The sequence below is a fragment of the Gossypium arboreum genome, chromosome 2, assembly GCF_025698485.1.
Source record: "Gossypium arboreum isolate Shixiya-1 chromosome 2, ASM2569848v2, whole genome shotgun sequence".
Taxonomy (NCBI): Eukaryota; Viridiplantae; Streptophyta; class Magnoliopsida; order Malvales; family Malvaceae; genus Gossypium; species Gossypium arboreum.
This window is the reverse complement of record NC_069071.1, coordinates 8,036,057-8,049,226: the sequence shown is the minus strand read 5'-3', so window position 1 is coordinate 8,049,226 and position 13,170 is coordinate 8,036,057. Positions and strand designations below refer to the sequence as shown.

The following is a 13,170-nucleotide window of genomic DNA, read 5'->3' as shown; positions in this document are numbered from 1 at the left end:
GAAAGCCTACTTAATGTTTGTTATGAATGCGGCTAGTTTGGTCATGTTAAAGAGGGATGCCCGAAAATCATAACAGAGAGAGGATCAGACTCTGATGGGGAAGTTGACGAGGGCATATGAAACCACCAACGGTAAAGCCACCATTGAAGGAGAAACTTGACAGAAAAGCTAAAATGAAGGCCTTCGGGGCGTGGACGACAGTATCCAGGAATTATAGGCAGAAATTAATGAGGAAATTAATAGAGGATGAGGAGCATAAACCAACAATAATAGGATCAAGATTTGATGTGATTGCTAATTCTATTTAAGAGGAGGAGGAATCACCGAAACTATCAATGATAAGAATTATAGAGGGAAGAAATAAGAATAATGTGGTGGATGGAATAAAGAACCATAAAAATGACTTAGTGAGTTGGTAAAAGTAACCCAATTAGCAAAGATAATGAGGTGATGGCAAAGCTGGACTTAAATAAAAATTGGGCTTCTAAAGGGGTGGTGATAATGGATGGTAGCAAGAGCCGTGATAAGGGCACGTGAATTCTACAATCGGTAGTTTTACAGTTGGCTTCTAAAAAGGGAAAAAAGTGCTAGATGAATCCAAACAATTGTGATTTTGGTAGAGTCTTGGCTGATGCGGATCAAAGTAGGATTGTCAGGGTTAAAGGGCTTAATGAAGAATCGTTTAATGCTAAACAAGTTTTCAACCTTGATACCAAGGGTGTCTTAGTGGAAAGTATGATTCCAATGAATGACATAGTGTCTACAATGGTGTCTGCCATTGTTATGGCAGTAGATGAGCATATTGGGGAAGGCAGATGGTTTTGTTAAGGGAGGGCCCATGTAGCTGCACATATGGAGGTGAGTGGTTTGCTACTGGGTTTTTTTCTAATTTTTTTATTTTGAATAAAGCTTTTTTTGTTTGTAGAATTGCCAATGATATGTACATCCGAGGTTTTACCGTTGTTTAGTGGAATTCATATGGGCATATAATTTGGATTTAGTTGTGCTTTTGGAAACCCAAATGAGTGGTGGGAGGCGGGTTTGATAATTGAAAAAAATTATGTTTAATTTCTCCCATCGGATTGAGGCTCAAGGATATTATGGTGGTATTTGGCTACTGTGGAATAAGTTGTATGTGGTGGATGTTGTGGTCAACCATTCTCAGTTCTTACATGTGGAAATAATGAGCTAGGGTATATCAAATTTGTTTTTCCTGATTATAGTGTATGGTAGTCTGTGTAAAAGGTTAATGCATGGATTGTGGGAGCAATTATGCATGTTTGGCTAGTAATATGGTAAAACCATAGATTTTTGTTTGTGATTGGATTGTAATTCTTTTGGATGATGAATATGAAGGTCCTAAGAGGCATGTGAGTCATAGTTGTGGTAGTTTTCAAAAATTTCTGTTTGATTTTCTTTTGAAGGATATTGGGTTCGTCGGTCAAGGTTTAATTGAAAGCGTGGAGTTACGTTGGAGAGGCTGGATAGGATGGCATGTAATATAGAACGGAGTGACAAATTTTCGAGTGCTCAGGTCAAACATTTACACTGACTGAAGTTAGATCACAGACCACTGTTGATTGAACTTGAAGAGAATGACTAGTATAAGAAGCCAAAACATTTTTTATTCTTTAAAGGTTAGCTAATTTATGGATGTTTTAAACATATAGTGAAGAATCCATGGAAAGATAATGACCCTATTGAAGATAATATTGAATGTTTTTCTTTGGAGGATAAGGTATGGGATAGGAAAGTATTTGGGAACATTTTGACAAGAAAATTGAGGTTGATTAGTCAATTTAAAGAGGTTCAGACAGCAATGGAAAGTAAAGCTACAAAGAATCTTTAGAAATTGGAAGAGAAACTCAGCACAAAATTAGAGTAAATGTAACACCCTCTAATCCCAAACCGTCGCCGGAATAGAGTTACGAGGCTTTACCAAACATATTGGTTAATTTACAAACAATTTCATGAATAAACAACAAATATATTAAAATTAAATCATTAAGTCTCTTTTATGAACCCTCGAGGCCTAAATCACGTATTATAAATTAATAGGGACTTATTCAAGTACTCCGAAAATTTTTCGTAATATAATAATAATTATTTTTTTTTTAAAAAATTCAATATAACCCCTTTAGAAACATCTAACCTTCCCTGCAATTTCAAATTTGCAACTAACTCAACTCAACTCAACAACAACTCAACAAATACAATCTTCATCCAAATCACATTCGTCTTATAACAAATCACTAATCCTTATTTTATCTAACATTATATCCATTCATACTTTCAAGTAGTATTTAAACATCTTAATTAATTTCCATTCATATCATATATCAACTTATATTAACTTAACTAATATATTCATGAGTTGATACAAAACATAGTCACATCAGCTCCTATACATGCCATACAAACCATTTAAAGTATTTATAACAAAATCTACCGGAAAATCGAGATAGTGTGACTTGAGCGTGATGATCCGATCCTCTAACCCTCCCGTTAATCTACAAAGAGCAATAAACATTACAGGTAAGCCAACTATAGCTTAGTAAGTTCGTCGGCTTAAACCATAAACCTTACCAATATTAGTTTCAAAAATTCAAATCATATGGACATTTCAAGTAAGTCACTTTTATCCTGTAAATCATAATCTCATTTTAAAAATAATTTACTTAATTGAGCTCAAAAATAATGATAACATTATTTACATTTCTTTTTCCACACGTTACAATTACGACTTACTAACTTGTCAATTTAAGGAATGACTTACGGATTTGAGTACATCGTGATCTGAAACCCGAAATCTAACTGAAGCACAAAAGTGCTAAACGGAAGCCCGAAGGCTAACTGAAGCACATAAGTGCTAAACAAGCTTAGAAGGCTAAACTAAGCTCATCGAGTGAATCGAAACCCAAAAGGGTTAACTGAAACTCATATGAGTTAACGGAAGCTCGTAAGAGCTAAACAGAAAGCAAACACGAGAGTTCGCAACAAATGCTGAATCTCTGTTTACTCGGGCAATTTACCGTCAATTCATTTTTTTCACCGAACGATGGTACTCATTTCCTGCGTTCCGTTCCTCCGAAATACTCAGTTCAATTTCGTAACTTTTGTACATGATTTAATTATTTTCAACAATTAACATACATAAATATTAATCACCATTCATAAAATAACATTGAAATTTAATAATTTAACTGCATTTAACTTACCCGGAACAATTTGCGTGAGTTGTAGAGATTTCTTGAACTATTCCTAATTTTCTTTTACTCGCTTATCCTCAATTTCTTGATCTATAATATAAAATTTTCACTTATCAGTATTGACTTCACATTCATTCTATTTCACATCCTTAATGTTTATAACCCGCTTACAAGTAACACTATCTGCAATTTTACTATTTACCTATGTATATTCAATGCTGTCCATCCATGTCATAGTCACTAAATTATTTTTATATTGAGCTAAAGAACTACAAATTAGGATCAGCTAATTTTCACTGAAACTAGACTCACATATCTTCTTATCATAAAATTTTTATAATTTTTGGTTTAGCCAATAATTACAGTTTATTCTTTAAAGTCACCCATGTTCTGCTGTCTGACAGTTCTAACCCTTCTTCACTAAAAATTAATTATCTCTTCATACAGAATTCAGATGATATTCTTATTTCTTTATTTTGAAAATAGACTCATTCAGGATTCTGTACATATAAATTTAAGCCCATAATTATTTTTATTCAATTTTTTATGATTTTTCAAAACCAGAACAGGGGAACTCGAATTCATTCTGACCTTATCTCACACAATTCATTATATCTCATGATTTACAAATCCTTTTCTTACATTGTTTCTTCTATGAGAAACTAGACTCAATAAACTTTAATTTCATATTTTGTTCATCTTATAATTTGATTCCTACAATTTATGGTGATTTTTTAAAGTTAGTCTACTGCTGCTGTCCAAACTGTTTTAGTGCAAGCTATTTATTACCATTTTTCACCTAAGCTTTTAATAAATAACAATTTCGTCCCTACTCAATTAGCCTCTCAATTGAGTTTATTTTTCTCAATTAACACTTTATTCTATCACCTTTAACTAGTTTACAACCTTTAAGAATCAAAATTTCAGAAATAGACTTTAATTCCAAACATTTTCACAACTAGGTCCTAAAAATAAATTTCTATTGAAATTACCTAATAGAATCATCTCATAAACAAATTAATGCTTTAATTTCATTCTATTTCATCATAAACTTACAGCACTCAACCATGGTAACTTTCAATTTCATCCATGAAATCAAAAACTGATGAATTTAAAAGTATGACCTAGTTGTAAAAGTCTTAGAAACACAAAAATTACAAGAAAAAGGCAAGGATTAACTCACTTGGTGCAAAAATTATGAAATACCAGCTTAGATAACCCTCCTATTGCATTTTTAGCTGCTGGAATTAAAGAGAAATGAAGAGAAATCTAGATATTTCCTATTTAGTCCTAGCTTTATTTAGTTAATTTTGCAATATTCTAATTTTGCCCTTAATTCATCAATTTTCCTACTGATTTCAAACCCCTTGCCATCCAGCCCAAATAGACCTTGGGTCTATTTGCCTTTTAAACCCTCTTTCTTTTATCATTTAAGCTATTTAATCATTCTTCATAATTTTATATTTGTTACAATTTAGTCCTTTTTATTCAATTAACCATCGAAACTTTAAAATTTCTTGACGAAACTTTAATACTAACTTATTAACACTCCATAAATATTTATAAAAATATTTATGGCTCGTTTTAAAATTTTCAAACTCTCGATACCTCATTTTCAATTCTAATTTTTTTTTAATATTTATTTCTAGTACACTATTCGCTGTTTCAAAAATTTTCCTAACTTCACATTTAACTTATATTCACTAAATTATTAATATTTTTCTACTCATTTGTCAGATTTAGTGATCTCGAATCACTGTTCCGACACCACTAAAAATTTAGGCTATTACAATTCTCCCCCTCTTAAGAAATTTCGTCCTCGAAATTTGTTACCTGAAAATAGGTTCGGATATTGTGCTTTCATTGATTCCTCTGTTTCCCAGGTTGCTTCCTCCACACCATGTCGATGCCACAACACTTTAATTAATGGTACCTTTTTGTTCCGCAGTTCTTTAATTTCTCAAGCTAAAATCTTTACTGGTTCTTCTGAATAAGTCATATCTGACTAAAGCTGAATTTCTGTATGCGGAATCATATGTGAAGGGTCTGATCTATAACGTCTCAGCATAGACACATGGAACACATTATGAATCTTTTCAAGCTCTGGTGGTAAAGCTAACCGATATGCTACAGGGCTGACTCTTTCAATAATCTCGTATGGTCCAATAAATCTTGGACTTAGTTTTCCTTTTCTACCAAATCGTAATACTTTTTTCCACGGCGACACCTTTAAGAACACTTGATCACCCACATTAAACTCTATTTCTCTTCTTTTCAAGTCAGCATATGATTTCGGACGATCCGAAGTAGCTTTCAGACAATCTCGGATAATCCGAACATTTTCTTCAGTTTCCCGAATTAAATCGACCCCCACTAACTTGGATTCACTCAATTCTAACCAATACAATGGAGTCTTACATTTTCTTCCATATAAAGCTTCAAATGGCGCCATCTTTATACTGGATTGATAACTATTGTTGTAAGCAAATGAAGCCAGTGGTAAATACTTTTCCCAACTGCCACCAAACTCAAGTATACAACATCTCAACATGTCTTCCGAAATCTGAATTACCTGCTCTGATTGCCCATCAGTCTGAGGATGAAAAGCGGTACTAAAATTTAGCTTTGTGCCTAAAGCTTCCTGTAGTTTGCTCCAAAACCTCGATGTAAACCTTGGATCTCGATTTGAAATAATGGATGTTGGAACCCCATGTAACCTCACAATCTCAGAGATATACAATTCTGCTAACTTCTCCAGTGGAAAATCTGTTCTGACTGGAATAAAATGTGCTGATTTTGTCAATCTATCGACAATTACCCAGATTGAATCTTTCTTCTTCAGGGTCACAGGTAACCCGGATACAAAATCCATCGTAACATGTTCCCACTTCCACTCTGGAATCATAATAGGTAGTAATAAACCCATTGGTACCTGATGTTCTGCTTTCACCTGTTGACATATTAAACACTTTGCTACAAACTCACAAATTTCCCTTTTCATACCAGGCCACCAATACATCTGTTTCAAATCACAATACATTTTTGTACTTCCAGGGTGAATAGAATACCTACTACTGTGAGCTTCAGAAAGAATATCATTTTTCAAGTCTGAATTATTGGAACGCAAATTCTTTTACGATAGTATAATATACCATTCTCATCAATGTTATACTCTGAATCCTGCTTGTCTCGAGCTATTTGTTTCTTTAATACCAACTTTGAATCTTCATCTTGCAACTCTCGAATTCGTTGGAGAAACACAGGTTTGGCTTTCAATTCCGCTATTACAGATCCATCTTCACTAACAGACAAATGAGTATTCATTGACCGGAGTGTAAACAAAGATGATTTCCGACTGAGTGCGTCAGCAACTATATTAGCCTTTCCCGGATGATAATCGATAACAAGGTCATAATCTTTTAATAACTCAAGTCATCTTCTCTGTCTCAAATTCAACTCTTTCTGCGTCATCAAATAATTCAAACTTTTATGATCTGTATACACATAATATTTTTCACCATATAAATAATGTCTCCAAATTTTCAAAGCAAAAACAATTGCAGTCAACTTCAAATCATGCGTAGGATAATTCTTCTCGTGTGATTTTAGCTGCCGAAAAGCATAGGCCACCACTTTTCCCAACCGCATCAGCACATAACCTAAACCATTTAAAGATGCATCACTGTATACAATATATGGCACACCTGATTCTGGTTGAGTCAACACTGGAGCTTTTGTTAACATATTCTTCAACTGATCAAAACTTTGCTGGCATTCGTCAGACCACACAAACTCAATATTCTTCTGTAGCAATCGTGTCATAGGCGAAGCAATCATTGAAAATTTTTTAATAAAACGGCGATAATATCCAGCTAAACCCAGAAAAATTCGTATTTCCGTTACATTCCTTGGAGTTTTCCAATTTACCACTGTAGATACTTTATTCGGATCTACTCGAATCCCTTCGGCTGAAACAATGTGACCCAGAAATCCCACCTCATGAAGCCAAAACTCACATTTGCTGAATTTTGCATATAATTGTTTTTCTCGCAAAGTTTGTAACACTATCCTTAAATGTTGAGCATGCTCAGGTTCTGTCTTTGAATAGATCAATATATCATCAATAAACACAACTACAAATCTATCCAAATAAGGCTGAAAAATCCGATTCATTAAGTCCATCAATGTAGCAGGGGCATTAGTTAAACTAAAAGGCATTACCAAAAACTCATAATAACCCTACCGAGTTCTGAAGGCAGTTTTTGGCACATCACATTCTTTAACTTTCAGTTGATAATATCCGGATCGAAGATCTATCTTTGAAAACAAGACAGCACCTTTCAACTGATCAAACAAATCATCAATACGAGGCAAAGGATATTTATTTTTAATTGTAACCCTGTTTAGCTGCCTGTAGTCTATGCACCGTCTTAGAGATCCGTCTTTCTTTTTCACGAACAAAACTGGTGCACCCTAAGGTGACATACTCGGTCTAATAAACCCTTTGTCTAGTAATTCCTACAACTGTGTCTTCAGCCCTTTTAACTCAGCTGGTGCCATACGGTATGGTGTTATTGATATAGGAGCTGTCCCCGGTACTACATCAATCACAAATTCAACTTCCCGATCTGGTGGTAAACCTGGTAATTCTTTAGGAAATACGTCAAGAAATTCATTAACAACCGACAACTATTCTAGTTTTGGTTCAGATCCTTGAGTATCAAGGATGTAAGCTAAAAATACTTCATTACCCTTCCGCATTAACCTCTGAGCCGAAAAAGCTGAAATAATTTTAACATCATTTGAATTCTCAGGCTCAATAGAAAGTATATCACCTGTCCGACATTTCAAACTGATCTGCTTCTCATGACAATTTACCACAGCATCATATTTTGTCAACCAATCCATTCCCAATATAACATCAAATTCCCGAAAGGGTAGCAACATTAAATCAGCAGGGAACTCACAGCCTTTTATTTTCAGTGGACAATTTTGACACACTAAGTTTACTATCAACTTTTGTCCTAACGGATTAGTAACTTGAATATCATATTCAGTTGGTTCAACAGACAATTTCTTTTCTAATGCTAATACTGTGCAAATATAAGAATGTGTAGACCTTGGGTCAATTAATGCATATACAATAACATCAAAGAGATAGAAAGTACAAGCAATAACGTCTGGAGCCGTGGCTTCTTCTTTAGCTCTGAGTGCGTATGTACGTGCTGGTGGTCTAACCTCTGACCGAGCAACAGAATCTTTTGCACTCGAGCGAGTAGCTCTTGCAGCACTGCTTTGACTCGCACGTTTACTTCTCTGAGAAGTAGTCATCTGTTTCTCCTTCTGTTCTTCTTCATGTTTTTGCAACAGAGGACAATTCCGGATAAAATGATCAGTGGCTCCACATTTGTAGCAAGCTCCTGTTTTACCTCTGCATTCACCCAAGTGGTATTTTCCGCAGTGTTGACATTTAGACCTGGGAGTATTTTGTACACTGGCTTCACTAGCAATTGATCTGATTGATATTCCACGATCAGATTGAGTTACTCTAGTCTTCGATCGTTCAGGTACCGATATAGCTCTAATGGAATCCTCCTTAAACTTTTTAATCGGAAATGCTGAAAATGTTTTGAAGGAGCTTCTTTTATCAGATTCTTTATTTTTTCTTTCTCGTTGTATCTTTCTGTTGTACACTTTTTCCATTTTTTGAGCTCGATCGGATAAAACCACAAATTCTCGAATTTCCGTACTGCCTATCATCATTTTGATTTCATCATTCAGACCTTCTTCAAATCGAACATACATGTCTTCTTCTGTAGGAACAATCTCTTGAGCATATCTGCTAAGGTATACAAATTCCCTCTCATATTCAGCTACTGTCCGATTTCCCTGTCGAAGATCAAGAAATTCTCTCCTTTTCTTTTCTAAATATCTTTTACCAACATATTTCTTTTTAAACTCAGCTTGGAAAAATTCCTAAGTAAGTTTATCGGCTGGTACCATAGCTTTTATTGTCTCCCACCAGTGATATGCTTCTTCTTTTAACAAGGAAACAGCACACCTTAAATAGTCATCTGGAGAACAAGCCATTTCTTTAAAAACTCTTATCGTGCTATGCAACCAATACTCAGCTTTTACTGGATCATTATCTGACCTGCCCCGAAATTCTTCAGCCCCAAATTTTTTGAGTTTTTCTACCAGAATTCTCTTACTTGATTCAATTGCCGGAGGAGGAGGTGGAGGAGCAACCGAGGATACTACTGGTAGTACTGTAGGAGGAGGAGGTTGCTGGGTCTGATTCCTTTCCTGCATCCTCTCATTATACCACTGATTCATTACTCCAATAATCATGTTTCTAAGTTCTTGTTCTCGCATCAAGGAAATTGGAACATCGCTACTTGTCCCTTGTTCAGATGTCTATACTTTACTATTTACTTTTTCCTGTTCAGTATGTTCAGGTCTACCGACATCTTTACAATCTATTAAAAAAAAAACAAGGGTTAAATTGGATCATACACATCACACTATCACAAATTTATATGGCATGTATTTCTAAACATTTTACGTATCATGTCTATTCCAAGAATCGGCTAAACCGGGCTCTGATACCAATAAATGTAACACCCTCTAATCCCAAACCGTCGCCGGAATAGAGTTACGAGGTGTTACCAAACATATTGGTTAATTTACAAACAATTTCATGAATAAACAACAAATATATTAAAATTAAATCATTAAGTCTCTTTTATGAACCCTCGAGACCTAAATCACGTATTATAAATGAATAGGGACTTATTCAAGTACTCCGAAAATTTTTCGTAATATAATAATAATAATTTTTTTTTTTAAAATTCAATATAACCCCTTTAGAAACATCTAACCTTCCCTGCAATTTCAAATTTGCAACTAACTCAACACAACAACAACTCAACAAATACAGTCTTCATCCAAATCACATTCGTCTTATAACAAATCACTAATCCTTATTTTATCTAACATTATATCCATTCATACTTTCAAGTAGTATTTAAACATCTTAATTAATTTCCATTCATATCATATATCAACTTATATTAACTTAACTAATATATTCATGAGTTGATACAAAACATAGTCACATCAGCTCCTATACATGCCATACAAACCATTTAAAGTATTTATAACAAAATCTACCGGAAAATCGAGATAGTGTGACTTGAGCGTGATGATCCGATCCTCTAACCCTCCCGTTAATCTACAAAGAGCAATAAACATTACAGGTAAGCCAACTATAACTTAGTAAGTTCGTCGGCTTAAACCATAAACTTTACCAATATTAGTTTCAAAAATTCAAATCATATGGACATTTCAAGTAAGTCACTTTCATCCTGTAAATCATAATCTCATTTTAAAAATAATTTACTTAATTGAGCTAAAAACTAATGATAACATTATTTACATTTCTTTTTCCACACGTTACAATTACGACTTACTAACTTGTCAATTTAAGGAACGACTTACGGATTTGAGTACATCGTGATCCAAACCCGAATCTAATCAAGCACAAAAGTGCTAAACAGGAAGTAGAAAATATACATGAAGCACATAAGTGCTAAACTAAGTCTTAGAAGGCTAATGAAGCTCATCGAGTGAATCGAAACCCCAAAAGGGTTAATCAAACTCATATGAGTTAACGAAAGCTCGTAAGAGCTAAACAGAAAGCAAACACGAGAGTTCGCAACAAATGCTGAATCTCTGTTTACTTGGGTAATTTACCGTCAATTCATCTTTTTCACCGAACGATGGTACTCATTTCCTGCATTCTGTTCCTCCGAAATACTCAGTTCAATTTCGAACTTTTGTACATGATTTAATTATTTTCAACAATTAACATACATAAATATTAATCACCATTCATAAAATAACATTGAAATTTAATAATTTAACCGCATTTAACTTACCCTAACAATTTGCGTGAGTTGTAGAGATTTCTTGAACTATTCCTAATTTTTCTTTCCTCGCTTATCCTCAATTTCTTGATCTATAATATAAAATTTTCACTTATCAGTATTGACTTCAAATTCATTCTATTTCACATCCTTAATGTTTATAACCCGCTTACAAGTAACACTATCTGCAATTTTACTATTTACCATGTATATTCAATGCTGTCCATCCATATCATAGTCACTAAATTATTTTTATCTTGAGCTAAAGAACTCCAAATTAGGATCAGCTAATTTTCACTGAAACTAGACTCACATATCTTCTTATCATAAAATTTTTATAATTTTTGGTTTATCTAATAATTACAGTTTATTCTTTAAAGTCACCCATGTTCTGCTGTCTGACAGTTCTAACCCTTCTTCACTAAAAATTAATTATCTCTTTATACAGAATTCGGATGATATTCCCGTTTCTTTATTTTGAAAATAGACTCATTAAAGATTCTGTACATATAAATTTAAGCCTCTAATTATTTTTATTCAATTTGTTTATGATTTTTCAAAGCCAGAATAGGGGAACTCGAATTCATTCTGACCTTGTCTCACAAAATTCATTATATCTCATGATTTACAAATCCTTTGCTTACACTGTTTCTTCTATGAGAAATTAGACTCAATAAGCTTTAATTTCATATTTTTTTCATCTTCTAATTCAATTCCTAAAATTTATGGTGAATTTTCAAAGTTAGTCTACTGCTGCTGTCCAAACTGTTTTAGTGCAAGCTGTTTATTACCATTTTTCCCCTAAGCTTTTAATAAATAACAATTTCGTCCCTACTCAATTAGCCTCTCAATTGAGCTGATTTTTCTCAATTAACACTTTATTCTATCACCTTTACTAGTTTACAACCTTTAGGAGTCACAATTTTAGAAATAGACTTTAATTCCAAACATTTTCACAATTAGGTCCTAAAAATAAATTTCTATTGAAATTACCTAATAAAATCATCTCATAAACAAATTAATGCTTTAATTTCATTCTATTTCATCATAAACTTACAGCACTCAACCATGGTGACTTTCAATTTCATCCATGAAATCAAAAACTAATGAATTTAATAGTAGGACCTAGTTGTAAAAGTCTTAGAAACACAAAAATTACAAGAAAAAGGCAAGGATTAACTCACTTGGTGCAAAAATTATGAAATACCAGCTTATAGAACCCTCCTATGGCATTTTTACCTGCTGGAATTGAAGAGAAATGAAGAGAAATCTAGATATTTCCTATTTAGTCCTAGCTTTATTTAGTTAATTTTGTAATATTCCAATTTTGCCCTTAATTCATCAATTTTCCTGCTGATTTCAAACCCCTTGCCGTCCAGCCCAAATAGACCTTGGGTCTATTTGCCTTTTAAACCCTCTTTCTTTTATCATTTAAGCAATTTAATCATTTTTCATAATTTTACATTTGTTACAATTTAGTCCTTTTTATTCAATTAACCATCGAAACTTTAAAATTTCTTGATGAAACTTTAATACTAACTTATTAACACTCCATAAATATTTATAAAAATATTTATGGCTCGTTTTAAAATTTCAAACTCCCGATACCTCATTTTCGATTCTAATTTTTTTTAATATTTATTTCTAGTACACTATTCGCTATTTCAAAAATTTTCCTAACTTCACATTTAACTTATATTCACTAAATTATTAATATTTTTCTACTCATTTGTCGGATTTAATGATCTCAAATCACTGTTCCGACACCACTGAAAATTTAGGCTATTACAGTAAATCCTCGATTTGGGGGAATTATTATAGAAACAAATATCGAGGAGTGATTAGGTTAAGGATGGAGATGAAAACACCAAATGTTTTTATTATCGTGCAATTTCGAGGAAAAAGTGGATCACAATTAGGGGTTTGAAGTTAAATAATGGAGAATGATGTTTTGATGAGGATAGGTTAAAAGATGAATTCTTTCGATTCTTTCAGAAGTTATATTCAAATGACGATTTTGATAGGGATTAAAT

The 13,170-nt window shown here is 33.3% G+C and overlaps 1 protein-coding gene across 1 annotated transcript in view; it reads right to left on the bottom strand.

Annotated features, from left to right (window-relative positions):
• Positions 1-9,545, bottom strand: part of LOC128284192 (uncharacterized) — a 31,592-nt gene extending 22,047 nt beyond the window's left edge. Inside the window, 5 exon segments of the mRNA XM_053022003.1 lie at positions 5,043-6,320; positions 6,323-7,334; positions 7,953-8,066; positions 8,220-9,098; positions 9,210-9,545. Coding sequence (XP_052877963.1) covers positions 5,043-6,320; positions 6,323-7,334; positions 7,953-8,066; positions 8,220-9,098; positions 9,210-9,545 — 3,619 coding nt within the window.
• Positions 9,546-13,170: the final 3,625 nt, after the last annotated feature.